General features: G+C 39.2%; 1 protein-coding gene across 1 annotated transcript in view; it reads left to right on the top strand.

Moving 5' to 3' along the window:
• The window catches only part of akap6 (A kinase (PRKA) anchor protein 6), a 232,711-nt gene that overhangs the window by 133,404 nt on the left and 82,459 nt on the right, over positions 1–16,848 (top strand). The window contains exon 15 of the mRNA XM_085391037.1: positions 1,649–1,769. Within this exon, the coding sequence (XP_085247163.1) occupies positions 1,649–1,769 (121 nt within the window). The remainder of the gene's footprint in view (positions 1–1,648; positions 1,770–16,848) is intronic.

The following is a 16,848-nucleotide window of genomic DNA, read 5'->3' as shown; positions in this document are numbered from 1 at the left end:
AATATCTAAATATCTTTCTAAGACACCCATACAGTTGCTGAAGATGTCAGCAGGAGCATGGATGTTATTTTTTCTGAATCATCACAAAGTTTTAAACATAAACTTTGCCATTTGGTTCGACCAAAATGTGTATCCAGGATGTCTCTCTTCTCAGTAGCTATTTAATAATATACCTGTGAGTGGAAACAAACACATAGTGGGTTTTTTGTGTTAACTTAAAATGTTTAAGGCAACTTAAACATTTTGACATTACTGCTCATGGAATTTATACGTTTTAAAAAGGTCCACATGTCCAGGCCTATCTTAAGTTTGCCACTGAACATCTAAAGGATTCAGAGAGGGCTTGGGAGAAAGTGTTGTCGTCAGATGAAAACAAAATCAAGCTCTTTGGCATCAATTCGCCGTCTTTGGAGGAAGAGAATTCCTGAGTGTGACCCAAAGAACATCATCCCTACAGTCGAGCACAGAGGTGGAAACATTATGCTTTGGGGTTGGTTTTCTGCTAAGGGCACAGGACGACTTCCCCGCTTTGAGGGGCCAGTGTATCGTAAAGTCTTGAATGAGAACCGCCTATCCTCAGCCTCACTGAAGATTGGTTGTGGATGGGTCTTCCTGCATGACAGTAACCCAAAACATACTGCCAAACCAACAAAGGAGTGGCGAAAGAAGACGCATATTAAGGTCATGCAGTGGCCTACCCAGTCTAGAGACCTCAATCCTTCAGATAATCTGTAGAGAAGCTGAAGCTTCAAGTTGCTAGGTGGCAGTCAAGAACCAAAAAGTATTTAGAGGGTTTCTTTAAAGAGGAGAGGACCAAAACCCTCCTGACATGTGTGCAAACCTGGAGACCAACAACAGTTTCTCCAACAAGTCATGTTTTGCTTGGTAATCAAATACTTATTTACTCCGTGACATACAAATCAATCTATAACTTATATGTCATGTGTTTTTTTCTGAATTTTAGTTTGATAATTTGTCCCTCTCCATTAATATGAAACTAGCATTAAATTACAGGCTGTTCATTTCTTTGGAAGTGAGCAAACTTGCAAATTCAGCGGGGATCAAATAATTGTTTCTATAATAATCTCACAAGACAACTAATTTAAATGAACTGTCAGCTTTGCCACACAGAGTGGTCTAATGTTCAGTTGTTTGTTGGTGGCTACCAAAAGCATCTTGCTAAGGTGCAAGTTGGTAAAGGACATTTAACCAAATATTAGTGGGAGTGTATATATACGTATTTCTGACCGTGTTGGATTTGAGAAAGTTCAAAATAAATTCAACTTGTGAACCAACTCTATAACATCCCAAATTTACCATGACATTCAAGCACATGATCTATAAACTTATGACCACAACTGTAAAATGTGATGAAATACTCCCTGGAACGGCATTTTAGTTTTGCTTTTTGACACTTTTTTTCTTTTTGCCTTCTGTTGTCTTTTTCTGTAGAGCAAACTTTATCTGTCAGTCAGTTTTTAGACATGTGTTTTATCAATATAACAAGATCCACGTTTCCCTTTGCCGGAGGACAAAAAAAAATTACAATAATAAAGGAAATAATAAAATAGACAAGATGAATCATAGCAAAACAAACATTTAATTATAACAGTTTAACTCTTTCTTCTCTCTCACTTCCTTTTGTCAGTCTGCAGGAGTTTGAGGCTGAATACCAGGAGCTGTGGGATTGGCTGATGGACATGGACGCCATGGTAACAGACAGTCATCAGCTGATGCTGTCAGAAGAGCAGAGACATCACCTCTTCAAGGTAAATAGTGTTACTTTCACCAACTCACAGTACATGTGAATAGACATGACACTTCTGCATCCAGTGCGACTGATGCTTCTTCCAAATATCCAGCCTGTGGGCGCTGGGCCATGAAGGAAAACTGTGCATTGAGATGAAATGTACCATGGTTGTTTCTGTGTATCAAACTACTGCCATGGTGCTTCCCTTTACACTACAGTGTCCATAATAGTGTAACTAGGGGTAATCCTTTCAGAGAACTCATTGAAGTCTGCACCTTCTGTGGACTCTTTTGAGGTCTGCAACAATTGATATTCTTTATTTGATATTCTTAAGCAGACTTAATGTGCACATAAAACCTGCAAGTCTGGACTTTTCAGTTTGCATCGGAGGGACATGGCAACAAGTGTGTGACTTACTCTTCATAATCTGGTTGGAAAAAACAAGTAATCAAGTTACTGTCTGCCCTCACAGTGTACACACTTGTACCCAATTGATGCGTGATTGTGCTAGCAATGTAGTGAAAGTTATCAGTGTTAAACTGAACATATGCCCTGTTGGAATAGAGTAGCCTTGTGCATTTTAAATCATTGTCAGCAAGAACTTAGTGATATAACAAAAAAACAGACATACTTAGAGATGAAGGCTATTGGTCAAAAAAAAAAACAGCCTAAGAAGTAGGCTGCAGTATACTGAAACATCAGTGTAACTTCCATGTCTGAAAAGCCAATGTACAAGTGCTTGGACTCTTTCATATGGCCAGCAGGGGTGACTTCTCTGGTTCTAGAAGGAACTCTAATCGTATAGATGTCTATGGTCCTTCAGAGTCTTTGTTTAAGACCTCAGTAAACTAGAGTCTTTCAAGTTTTTCTGAATGCAACATGATGTTCAGTTTGTAAATGATGGTCCCATTAGTGTCAAAAAGGAGGATGAGTTAGGATGAGTTCACAAAACCTGATCTCACTAACTAATAGGCTGAGGCTACAGTTGCTACATCAATCTCAACAGCCAGTATGTTCATTTTAAGCTGATGCATTCAGCGATGTGCAAAGATTTTGTACAAAGTTTTTTATAGTATGATAAGATAGCTCACAACTGGCACAGCACGGTCCTATTATGACACTCTTGGATGCCTCAGTTTGGAGTCACTTTCTCATCTAGTTCAGCACACTCTGTGCTATAGATGTGACATGGAGGCACACAGCAAACTTCTAATAAGAGAAAAAGAATAAAAGAATAAAAAATTAGACATAGTAAAGAATAAAAAATGAAATTCCCAAATATGCGATGAATAAGTAAAGTATTTCAAATTGTTTTGTATAATAAAAAACAGGAGGTGATGGAGATAAGGCACTATTACAACTTTACCTGGCAAGAAAGACTTCACATGTTTCCAAACATTCACAAAGGGCCCATCGGCTGCTCTGCTTCCATCATGGAGGAGCAGCACTGACTTCAGTCTCAATATAAAAAGAAAACATGTAACTGTGTAGAAAATATAAGTATTTGATGCAAATAATGCCCGCCCACTTTGGCTGGCTTCCTCTTTCCTGCCCTAATCCTCCCTCCACCTCAGATCTCCTTTTTCTAGCCAGGCACACACACAAACATACACCCGTCTTCATCCTCACCAAGGAGAATAGGATTACAAGGCATAGCCTCCCTCATAACCATATCATAGAGAAGGGTGTGTGTGACAGAGAGAGAGAGATTGTGTGTTTGTGTAATGACATCACTGCCACCAGATGAGTAACACAGAAGAACAGGATGTGTTACGATTAGAGATTTCTGAATTGTGCTCTTCTGTCCTTTAAATGCTTACAAACACACACAGGTGCGCGCACGCACACGAAAAGGGGAATCGAATAAAAATATACTTGTTCCTAAACTGTGTAACAGTTTAAAAAGTATAAGTAAGTCATATTTTGAGAGACAGTAAATGAAATATTGAGGTATGTGTGAGCTGGTGCCATGTGTGTACAATTCAGATTCACTCAATTGGCAGATGTTCATGAATCAATGTGTTAATTTCACTAGTGTCAGGTTGGAAATATTAAAAACGGTTGGGTGGATTAAAAATCGAGACAAAAACTTTAGGTGGGTTTTTCCAAGGAGTGGAACCTTGTGGACCTAAATCCACTCCCAGTTCCAGTTTAATGCACTTCACAGTCTTTCCTGGGCTAGGCTCTACATTATCAGGCTTGACTAAATTTTTAACTTCACAGTCTCAGCTGTACAATATTCATGTCACAGTGCTCGTAGTGATTAATTATTTCATTTTAGTTCTCAGTTGGAGGTTTGGGGTATTTCTAACGGCAGTAATATTTCTCATTTGTGAAATACTGCCTATTGTCAAAAGAGCTTCTGTCACTGTGAGCTGCAACTAAATAAAGTATTGAAATGGATCTAAACTGGTTTCTTTTATTTACAAACCACAGTAAACAAAAACCCCGGCTTATTCTGGCTAGATGCTAAATATTTGATCAGAGGGATTGGTGCAAAAAATACACTAAAAATAGGTACATGATAGTTCACATTGGACATAAAAGACCAATAACCAAAACAAAGCAGTGTTACTGGTGCTGGACATTTTAACATTTTGGAGTTAACGTGTGTGTCAACCATGCAACTGTACGCATGTATATTCATTAATGGTAATAGATAAACTGCGTGCACATACTCTGTTTTTAGAGATCAAACTGCTGACATCTCTTTCTCTTCTTACCCACAAGGCACTGCTGCGAACCAGCAGACATGTAACTTTGTGTTGTTTTCCACTCTTTTTCCCATCCTTCAAACGTCTGTGTACGTGCGTGCAGACATGACTTATTTAGTGGCCGATGAGACTCACCTGGCCTGCAAATTATTGATAAGTGTAAAGATGAACCTAATTTCTCCATAGGAGTTGCACTTAAATATTCATCTCCATATGAATATTCATGGCAGCGATGATGCGTGCATGAATATTGGATGACTCTGGAATCGCTGGGCATTCTCTTCTTCTCCTTTCTCCCTCGTTCTTTCTTTTGTCTTTCTCTCTTTTTTTTCTTTTTTTTTGATGTGTCAACTCTACCGCTAAAATATTGATGCGGAGCTCAACAGCGTCTCCTCGCCCGGTCCAAGGTCGCTTTCTTATACTGTTTCTCTCCTTCTCCACCGCTGAGACTTACGGAGACAGGTCTACAGGCCTGTATACTGTAAGCTGCTCATATAGGGCTTTTGTATCTTATAGAGGTTGTTGTGCTGTGTTCAAACTGTAAAAATACCATGACAGTGAATCCACTGCATTCATGTAGCAGCTATAAAATGCGCTTGTGCCCCAACAACTTTGTATCCTTGTATTTTCCTTGTATATTTATGGCTGTAGATAGCACTGTGTCTTTCATTTACCTGAATTTCTGCATTTAAACAAAGCATTTTCTCATTAAAGTGTTCAATTAAAATCATTACTGGTGTAATCAAACCCCTACCAAAGGGATTAGTCATTCATCTGAGTAATAGATGGGCATTAATGGCAAAAAACTGGTTGGGGTGAGAGAAGGAAGACAGGATAGAAAACATGCTGTGGAAGAGAGCCAGAAATTGATAAGAAGTATGATTCAGTGCAGAGAGGTCTATTAACACATAGTGAGTGAGAAAGGTGACTGAAGAAGAAACATTCAATGCATCATGGGAATCCCCCAGAAGCCTACGCGTATTGCAGCACAACTAAGGGAGGATTCAGAGTCACCTGATCCAGCCCTAACTATATGCTCTAGCAAAAAGGAAAGTTTTAAGCCTAATCTTAAAAGTAGAGATAGTGATAACAGCATAGTTTTGTGTAGGCTAAAGCTTCATGCTGTAATCCAAACAATCAGGAACATGAAGCCATGTGACTGCTGATTTTCTAAGAATTAAGCTTAAACCAGTGGCTAGTTGGAAAACTAGTGATGACGAGTGTAAAACTGTGATTTCTGACTTGCTTTAAGCAGAGACATTAAAAGAGAGGGACACAGCACTCAAAGAATCCTAAATTGAAATCTATGGGAACAGTCTCTAGAAACAAAGACGATAATTTCTCTGCTCAGCCCAACAGGGACACATCCACTTGTGCTGCTGCACTGACGGATGTGCACAGCTGAGTGTCACCACTGTTTCAGTTATCTGATTACAGGCGGATCTCTTTGTTATCAGAGTGTTGGCAGATGTACTTTTCATTTTCCTTGGCTTAATGTATCCATTACGTGAATTAGCATGGCATTAGTTCAGCCTAGTGGTAGGCGCAGGAAAAATAGTTTATTTAAACATTATTTTGGCAGAAAGTCACCAAAAGTTTAAAGTGTTTCTTCTCCAGAATTGTTCGCAGGAGCAGAATATATAAAACGAAGATAAATAAGGTACAGTAAGTAATGCAGAGGTCTATTTAGGCATGATTTCAAAGATAGACTTAACAACATGTGGCAATAAATGAAGCATAATAAAATAATAAAATAAAACTAGCATAAATGAAGGGAGGACATTAAAGGAAGTTGCAAGAGCTTGAGTGATGTGACCTCTGAATCGGAGTAATGAAATATCCATGAAGACTCTTCACACCAAACAACCCCAGTGAGCCTTAACATGTTATTCTCAATCCTCCATTGGAAAGCTCAGTTTTGCAAACAGATTTCTTTTTATTCCACTGATTGTTGGGTTTTCTCTATATTATTGTAGTGTCTTTGGCATAAAGCACCTTGAGGCAACTGTTGTTGTGGTGCTATATAAACTAAACTGAACTTAACTAGCTTCCCTCTGCCATTTTTGCTTTACTGATTCCCTTTTATATTCTTTAGATCACGTTTAGATCAGAGTCTGCCTAATAGGCACTGAAAAGCACTTTTATTAAGCTGTTGAGTGCTATTTGAATCTCTTCCTTAAAACTATGACTAGGAATCTGAAGAGGAATCTTTTTTTTTAACTTCTTTTTTAACATTTTTCAGTTAAAAGCCACACTTTGCACAGTGTCACTTTATTTAAAAAAAGGTACAATATAAGGAGAGACCCTTAATGGTCCATTGCTTATGGTTTGCATATAATTTATTAGGTACAAAATCAATATCGTGTCAGTAGCTTCTTTATCTCTTCTATCAAACTAACCTTGATGATAATATTTTGCCATGTTTTCACAGATAAATTAATCCATTTATTACCCAGGTCCATTAGTTTTTGGATCAGTCTTTTATCACTCAGCCATGCTTGAATTGGAATATACCCAGTAAAGTGTTCTTCAGTTTCCTTCCATCTTGCTTTGCACAGTAGTTTCAGAATAAGTCTGAAATATATTCCTTTTTTAAGCAGGGTAATGCAAATTCTCCCTTGTTCTTTTTCAGTATGCAGGTTTAAAGTCCTATTCTCATTTTTTTCCCTTGCCAAATATACTGTGATACTAATTTGTCCCATTTGATTGAATTGCTTATCGTTTATTTCAATTGAGAGTGCTTGGAATAGTATAATAACCTGGGTAAGATGGTCGTGCAGATATCCTCAGACCTCCCATCAGTATCTTTCTTCGCACTTATGTAATTCAAAGCTCACTTAACTGAAAATTTAAATGCTTACGCCTCTTTTGGAATCCTGGGTCCAGGAATATGAAACCTGATTGAACCTCCATTTTTTTTAGTGTTTCATGTTCCAATTCCACCAAATGAGTCTTTCAAGGAAAAGTTACTTCTGTTTCTTCCTTCTTCAGTTCAGCCATAAATTTATCTCCTCAATTGGGTTTCCCAGACTGTTTACATTATAGCTTGCTACTTCAATTTTACATGGTGCTTATATACACCCCTGCTGATACGATGACAGTATGAGCACAATGGATAAACAGTAACGCAGCAAGCAGAAGCGTAATATACCGACGATTTGTCACCTAGTGTAAAATGTTACACTTTGGGAGTGAGTACGTGTTGACTCTTCAGGTATCTCGATGGTACAATACCTGGAGCCTTTCCTTAACCTCCTAGGACCTGGCGTCCACATATGTGGACATCACATTTTGGGTTATTTAGACCAAAATTCTCAATTTTGCTCTACAAGGGCCTGATATCTACTTATGAGGACATTATACTGCTACTGTAGATATAACGAATATCCTCATATGTGACTCTCATTTTTCTTAGAAACAAAAATTAGGTAAAAAAAACAAATCTGGTAATTCTTTATTTTTACATTCATCGGGCCCCAATATGCCCAAATATCAAAGAGAATTTAAAAATGCATGCCGTGGAAGAGTTCGGGTCTTAGGAGGTTAAAGCTTTGTGTCAATGCATTTCCATTATGACTGATTCAGTCCAGTATGGATGTTGGGTTTTTGAAAACCTTCACTGGGATCCCTCTCCCTGGTATGTATAGTGTCGCCTGCTGTGCTGAGCTGTAGGTCACCATGCTGCCTTTGTAAAATATTTATTTATTTATTTTTTACTATTGGGAGCCTCTGTTTATCCTCTGTGCTGTCTAAGGTGGTCTGAAATGAAGTTTTAATTCATGCAAAACAGTTTTTTTCTCTTTTCCTTATGGCTCTAAACAGAGCTGGATCTAATATAAACTACCACTGCAATCCATATTTATTATGGGAGCACTTCATCCAACCTTCTTATGACTGTGTTGGATAAACATTCAGTCATAACAGGCTCACTATTATTAACAAGAACGCGACACATAATATGTGGGAGCTATGTTACCATGTGTTATATATGCTTATGCAGTACAAATGAATGCTTGGACATTTCACTACTCCTGCCTCTCTCAGTTTGTGTGTATCCTGCAGAAAAGCAGCTCTAACCCTCTTGTTTTTGCAGTGATTTTTTTTTTCGCTCCATGTGACCGTTAAAGAACCTCGCTGTGCTCCCCTAGAATACTGGGGGGACTCGACCTTGTAACCATAGCAACAACAGGGCCCAACAAAAGTTGGGGTTTTTTGGGAGGTGTGGGTGTGTGAGTGTTTGCCTTTGCGTGGTGTGGAACTGAAAAAGCAGTGTGTATGTGGGCATTTTTGTGTTGTCTTTGTGTGTGTGTGTGTGTGTGTGTGTGTGTGTGTGTGTGTGTGTGTGTGTGTGTGTGTCCCCTCCGGAAAAGGATAGCTGGGCTGACAGTTGTTCTGTGAGTAGCCTTGGCAGGCCGAGGCTCTACTGTTTATTGTGATGTTAGAGTGAGGCACTTATCAACCTTGGAAAGCAGGGAGGAAGGAGGAGAGGAGTGTTTGTGTGCTCTTTGATACAGATATGTGTAGTGTTCCAGACACATAAGTGAATCTGGAGAAGAAAAAAAAACTTTTATGTAAAATCCTTCTAGTTTGTGGTCAACATCTGGAAAGTGCTTATTAAGTTTCTAAGGGGAGAGAAAGCCCACCTTTTAAGTATAAAAAAGTACTATAATATATAGTATGCAGCACACAGTAATATATTTACATTTGTAAAAAAAATGCCCTACATTTATGTGAAAAATAAAGTTTCCACCAAACTCTCTGTAGTGCAATTAAAAACTAAGTACACCCCATGAGTCAGTAGCTTGTAGAAGCATCTTTAACATCAGTATCTTGATGTAATCATTTATCAGTTTCTCACTTCATTATGTGGTTATTTTGGCCCACTCTCCTTAAAACTGTTGCATCAGTTCATTGAGATTTGTAGGCATTCATTTATGTGCAGCTCTCTTCAGGTCCTGCCATAGCATTTTTAATGGGTTGAGGTCTGGACTTTGATCTTTTTTTCTTTTTTAGTCATTTAGCTGCGGGTGCATTTGGGATCGCAGTTGTGTTGTGACAACTAAAACTAAAAAGACAGATGACCTCACGTTTGACTGAAGAATACTTTGTTATCAAGAGGGGTTTATGGTGGACTCAATGACCGCAAGGTGCCTAGGTCCCGTGGCTTCAAAACAATCCCAAATCATCACCCCTCCGTTATCATGTTTTACAGTTGGTATGAGTTGTTTGTGCTGATATGCTGTGTTTTTCACCAAACAGGATGATCGGATCAGATCAGATTAGAAAATTTGCTGTGCATTATGGCCAAATTTGGGTCTTTTGTCCATTGCTTCAAAGGACATTGTTCAGATGTGGTTTGTTCAGATGAATCTCCGCAAACCTAAGCTTTGCTGCCATGTTCTTTTCAGAGTGAAGAGACTTTCTCTTGGGAATCCTTCCAAACAAGCCATACTTTTTAAAAAAATTTCTAACTGGACTGTCATGGACTTGAATATTTAACTTGCTGAGGTCTGTAGAGTCTGAGATGTAGCGCTTGCTTTTTAAAAATATTTCTCTGAACCTCGCACAGTCTGACCTTGGGGTGAATTTGACAGGAAATCCACATCTGGAAAGGTTGGTACCTGTCTTGAATATTCTCAACTTGTGAATAATCTTTTTCACTGTACAAAAATGTTACTTAAAGTTAAAACTTTCTGGAAAAGACCTTATAAGCCTTCCCACAGTCATGGACAGTAACATTTGCTTCTCTAAGATGATTGCTGATGTCTTTCCTCATTGTGTGAACGTATAATATTGTCAGTTAATTAAGTGCATTTGATTAGCAATATGTGGCTGCTTCTCGCCTTCTCTAGGGGTGTATTTAGTTTTTCAATGAATTTTCCAGTCCTGTGAAAAACTTCCATCTTCCATCACTTGTGTTCAAGACCCTGAAATACTTAAACTCCACCCTTTTCCAACCAAAAATCATGATCTTTGATTATCAGCTGCTAAATCTCATGCCAGCTACTTCATATTCTGGTGCAAACGTTTTGCAGACGATGTGGTTTTGTTGGTCAATGAAGCCAACAAAACCACATCGTCTGCAAAAAGCAGAGATTCTGAGGCTACTGAATCAGAAAGTATCCTTTATGGAAATTCTGTTGTCAGCTGTCCTTGGAATTCTGTTGAAGTTCTGCCAGAGATGGGAGTTGACAATCTCTGTCAGACACTAGAGTGCTTAGAGCATACGGCTATGGATCTGTCAACATGATTACAAAATTGCTCATTGACTTGTGGCCTAGGGTGTTACATGCATTTATGGACACCCTTGTCTTCAAACACAGTGTTTGTTTGTATTTTGAATTGTATTTCTTTTTCTTTTTCTGTGGTTAGTAAATCCCTTTTTAAGCATATTCTAGTTCATGGAAGTCCAATAGCAAAACACTGCTCGGGTTCAAATCAGACAAACTATTTCTCCCAGTCTCACATAATTTGGTCACACTGTCATTCACTGTTTGAATGTTAAATTCCCTCAGTAGGTTAGTCTAGTTCCCAGATTGGGCGCCTTCAAGGACCTGACTTCAGGCACCACAAGACGCCAGGTACTCTTAGTTGTTTTTTGGTGCATAAGTGCAAATGATAGTCAGGACTTGTTCCCTGATCCAAAGGCACAAGGTGGCAACCCTCTAGCCAGAGTTCGATCCCTGGCTCCCCAGTCTGCATGCCAAGTATCCTTGGGCAAGTTACTAATCCCAAGTTGCTCTCTGAAGCATCCAGTAGGAATGCGTGTGAATGTTGGCCCCTCCCCTTCCTCAAAATAGAAATATTTTGTGAAATGAAGATCAAAACAAATTCTGATAGTAGCTTTACAGTGGTTAGTTACAGTGGTTAGTTACAGTGGTAGTTACAGTGGTAGTTACAGTGGTTAGTTACAGTGGTTAGTTACTGTGGAATGTGATCAAGTCTTTCACAGTAAACTTTTATCCATGTCTTCCCCTCTCCTTTCTGTCTTCTGTCTCCTGTTATTTATCCAAGTGATTATTTTTCTGTGTGTGTTTTTTCTTCAAATTTCCGTGCAGGCTTCTGTTTGTGTTCATGTTATGTGTACTCTGTTGATGCTCACTTTTTTCAGTGCATGTTTCAGCTGTGTCCCTGACCGTTTGTGTGGATCCAGCTGGTGCGTGTGTGCCTCGTTTTGTGTTGGTGTGTACATCGCGGGCCCACAGCGAGATGAAACAAGCATCGGACCTTGTAGAGAGTGTCAACCAATCACACATCAAGGCCCATCAAACTCAGCCAGTAGATGATCAAGGTTCTGTCCCCAAGTCCACAGGAGGCGGCGCTAGTGCTCTTTTCCTAGAAGCGTGTGTGTGTGTGTGTGTGTGTGTGTGTGTGTGTGTGTGTGTGTGTGTGTGTGTGTGTGTTTGTGACATTTCACAGACCATGATAATATTTAATTGAAACACAGAAATAACTTCACTCACCGCACACACATGCACACAGCTAATAAAAATACACAGGGAAACATTAAAGCATGAAGTTAATGTGCAAGCACACACATAAAGTGAAAGCACATCCCACACATTTGATGTCTCTTTATCATATATAAACACATTGGGTATCAGTGAAAGTTTAAATTACTAATGAAAAACAACTGGAGGTAGGACTGCAGCAGGACATAATAGAATACAAAAGCACTGGAGATGCTGTGATTGTTAAAACGCAGTTCAGAATCAGTTGATACTTGTTTCAGCCAGTTCGACCTAATTCTTTGTATTCATCCAGCAAAAACTTCTATCTTGGTTACTTGAACCTACGTAGTACTGGGCAGTTTTTAGCTAATACTTGTGATAGGTAGCTTTGTTGTTTGTCAATATTTTCAAGGAACATGAAATAAATACTTCACAAATGTAGCATGTAGCATGTGTTTTTGCATTGTGTTGCTGAGAGAAATGCTATCTGTATGGATGCATTTGTTCCTCCTAAACCTATGTATTCTTTTCAGTATTCATGGTGCCTTTCTAGGTGTGCCAATTCCATAGATACGCAAACATACACACCAATAGAAAAGAGACAAAGAGAGACCAGAAGTGGGAGAAAAAGATAGAAAAGGCAGGTCACACAGGAGGACAAGGAGACCATGAAAATACAAAGAGATGGTCTTGAATTTGGCATTTTCTTTTTCATGCATTATTGAGCCCTGATAACAATAGTTAAACAATATTGTTTCTGTGTGTGCGATGGAGACCTTACATGATGAGATTTAAGGAAAGCAGGAAGGTGAAGGAACGGTTACAGAAAGTGTAAGTGGAGGCATACTTAAGACTTAGGGTCTTTGGTAAAAATCAGAAATTTCAGTTCAAGATTTTATGTGAAACTGTTTCATTGCATTAAGTCATCACACATGTCCCCCACCCGTCTCTCTCTTTCTTTGTCTCTTTTCCTCTCTCTCCCTGTGGCGAGTTCCAGTGGAGTCCAACTAATTACAGTGGCTATCAGGACTGAGGGTGTGTGTGTGTGTGCATCCCTGCCGCTAAATTCTCATTTCAAATAGCCCATGGTGCTCTGATGGAACGCTGGGCTGCAGACACACACTTATATACTCACACGCTCGCACACACACCTGCTCATTAACTGGGTTCCAAAACCAATCAGTGTGGGTGCGACAGAGTGCGAGTTCTGTCTGAGGCTGTACACACAAGCAGTGTGTTTTCGCTGGTCGTCTGGTTATCTGTGCTTTAAAGCAGAAGGAGAAACACAGAAATGATTAACACAGACTGATGCAGGGAGAGAAAAGACTATAAAACGTCTTTATTTTTCTAAACAAAAGCAGTTTAACCCTTTGAGTAAGGCCCGTGACTTCTTTTCAGAGTTATTACAAGGGCTCGTCACTATAACTGATTCAATTCCGATTCACAAGGTCCCGACCACAAAAACACAAAGTGGTGCAAATGCGCTAAGACAGAAATTGGCTTACCGTCCCGATTTCCTCCATTATTTCACCGGTAGCCGGTAGCCTCATGATATCAGCAGTTACCACGGCTAACTAGCCGCATCAGAGTCATTTCCGTCAACAACCTCCATTTAAGACCCACCTACAGACACGTGACTGGACAGACGCTACATGCAGTAAATTTGGGCCCACATGGGGTTTAGCCTTGCAACTTTTGATTTGTTGAAGTGACATGAACGTGGCAGTGCTGTAATTTTTCACTGTTTCACTTTAGAAATATAAATCTTTGCACAGATGATGGTTATATGTTGGATACTGAATTTCTGGAATGAAATGTGAACTGAAGCATATTTTTAAATTTATATATATGTTAAATATATGCTAAAAATAAATTTAAAAAGTAGGCGAAGATAAAATCTACTTACTCTTTCTGTGTTCCAGTCTCAGTAACTTTGACAAAGTAATATCTGCTGCAATATTTACGCCTATGATAAAATTTCACAAGTGTTAGCTTTATTTTGATACCAAGATTGTATACATAGAGTTTGTAATTGCAGAGAAATACTCAATTAATTTTGGGCATTTCATTTTCAAGCAGGAAGCTCAGAAAACCCTAAAAAATATATTTCATCTGAACAGGTCTCATTATTGATGAGAGGTCAGGGTAACTGATACATGATTTAGTTTTGGAATTTTAAGAAATATTGACTAAACAGTCAGTCAGTCATCAAAGTTATTCTGTGGCTCTTCCCATACCATTGAAATACCAAAGCTCTTTCTCTTCTTGTCCATGCTCAGAGATTTTTGACACATGACCGGCAAACTGAATGAGGTGTTCATGGCTTGGATTGGGTGCCAGCTTCCTTCCAAAATGAGCAAAGTGTAACTTTTTCATACAGTCTGTTATGTTTAGTCACTGTTGGATGTTGTGAAGCATCCAGAGATCTAGCAATAAGCATCTAGATCATGTTTACAGTGTTGTCATAGAGCAAAATGATCTGGTTCTGATACAGCAGATTTCTTCTCTACCTTTCAAAATTCTTCATGCGACGTCTCATTCATGCAGATTCATACAAGCGCTTTTTTTCTACATCCGAGTGCTCTGAGTGTAACATTGTGTGTTTGTGGTTCGGTGTCTTGTCTGCAGCCTATCATGTCTTCAGACTGAAGCAGCCACAAACCTTAAGCTTAGGTAGATGACTTGTGTTACCTCCAGAGCTACAGCCATCCCATGGATGTTCATTTGAAGTCAACAAAAGTGTGGTGTTTTTCTAAAATTGCCACTTTAAGAATGTTACTTGGTTAACACAAGTTGTTATCATAGTCGCGTATCAAAAACGTGGATAAATGCAAGGAAAAGGCAAACACAACAAACTTTTAAGCGTTTGAAGAAACAACTGGCAATCCTGTCTGTCTGGAGAGGAAAGCCTCCTGTAGAAACACGATGGAAACACAGAAGCTTCACTTTCTCTTTCTGTCCTCTGTGTCTCTCCTCTCTCGCTCCTCTCTCTGTTTCTTCATCTTGAGCCCTGAGGGCAACAGTGAGAGTACACAACCTCACCGGGAGGCTGAGCACACCAACACACACGGTCTAGGTTATATTCCAGTAGAGAATCATGCCTGAGAAACATACAGAAGGCTTAAGTCCTATATCCTCTCAGCTTTGTCTGTTTTTCTGTCTCCTCTTTCTGCTGTCACTTTATCTGTCAGTGCATCTGTCTTATTCCGTTTCATTGGGGAATATCGAGTTAAAGAAAAACACAGATGTATGCGTCTTTCATTAAGTCAGACAGACGGCTGTACAGGACTATTCTGATTAAAAGAAGAACACAATGAACAACGAAAATAGAAAGTAAAGAATCCAAAGCAAATATTATATGCATGTATGTGAGATGTAAAGTTGGAAATCATTAGTTTTAACTGCTAAAAATTCTAACCTGCAATAACTTAGGTTTTACCCAAATCTTCTCAGATTCAGAGAGAGAGAGGGATGAATGAAGATGAATGTTAACCCGAGAGGGAGAGAGAGGGAGGCTGAGAGAGGGAGGTAGAGAGAAAGAAAATCTTTAATTAGAGACAGATGACTTTGCCACGCCTCAGAAGGCTGGAATTACACTGCAGGCTATGAGGCGAGGCTAATTTCACATGTAATTGTTGCTGCAATTCTCGCTGTGCTCCTAACGCTCCCAACCTCCCTCCGTACAGGAGGAGAGAGGGAGGATGAGAAGGGGACGGGAGGGGAAAAAGAATAAACAACTGGAAGAAAGAAGCAAAAGTATTTTGTTCCTGCAAACATCTGTATAGTGACGTTTTCCAACCCTTTTACTGTAATAACTAAGATGGAGGAAGAAAGAAGTGAATGGGAAAAAAGAGATGAAAAGTAGAAAAGAAAGAAAGACCAAATGTTAAATATGGAACAAGAGGAAGCAAAAGTAAGAAGAAGAATAAACTGCAAACTCTGAAAAGGATGGAACATTGAGGGGAAAGAAATCAGTGGTTAAAAAAGAAGAACTGATGAAACTCTAAGAAAAGAAAGAAGAAAGGAAGGTGAAAACAAGAAGAATGAAAATGATGCTTCACTTAACGAAAGAAAGAAGTAAAACAAAGGAAAGAATTGAAAGCTAAAGGATTTAATAAGGAAAGAGAAAAAAGAAGGGTACAAAGGAGCAGGCATAAAGTTAGAAAGAAAATATGGAAAGAGAAAAGCAAAATGTGAAACAAATACAGCATCTTGAAAATCTGAATGTGCTGACGTGTGACTTAAAGTTCACGAAGGAAAGAGAACAATTAAAGGAGGAACAAGAAGAAAGGGACTAAAAGATGCTCCAGATCTGACCTCTGTATCTTTAAAATGACGCACGCAGAAAGAAAATCTGACTGTAAATACGAGGTGGAGAGAGAAGGAAGAAAAAGAAAAAGGATGCGGGTGAGAAATGAAGGAGAAAATCGTTTAAAAAAACCCACTTTGAAACAGCAAAAATCTCTCCTTATCCTACAAAAGAAACTTCCTGCAGCTCAGGAAAATCTCTCTGTCACACACTCACACACATGCTCCTCTTTCTTTCTTTGTAGACTGATACTCCCCTTTCTTCTCTCCAGAGACCTGCAGAGCTCTGCTGCTGCCATGGTGTGTGTCTGCCGTGTGCTCGCCGTGTGTGTGTGTGTGTGTGTATCCGCGTGTCGGGAAACGATGTGTTGAGTCGAACGTTTCTCGGCTCATACATCCTGATGTCGCGTTTTGTCGTTTGTCGCTGCTTGTTATATGAGCAGAGAACTGAAGTCTTCTGGGACTGTGTCTCTTTGTGGAGGTGTGTGTGTGTGCACACGTGTGTCTGTGTGTGTGTTTTTCCTCACTTATCTCCGTATATTTCCAATCCCTCAGTCAACTCAGTCAACTTTTGTCTGTCTTCTTGAGTTTTTTATGTGTGTATGTGTACCAGATGTTATTTGGG

Source organism: Rhamphochromis longiceps, linkage group LG19, assembly GCF_057381845.1.
Source record: "Rhamphochromis longiceps isolate RC_006_pf linkage group LG19, R_longiceps_female_GT1.1, whole genome shotgun sequence".
In the NCBI taxonomy this organism is placed as follows: Eukaryota; Metazoa; Chordata; class Actinopteri; order Cichliformes; family Cichlidae; genus Rhamphochromis; species Rhamphochromis longiceps.
Note: the sequence above shows the minus strand (reverse complement) of the source record. Positions and strands in the feature narration are given on the sequence as shown.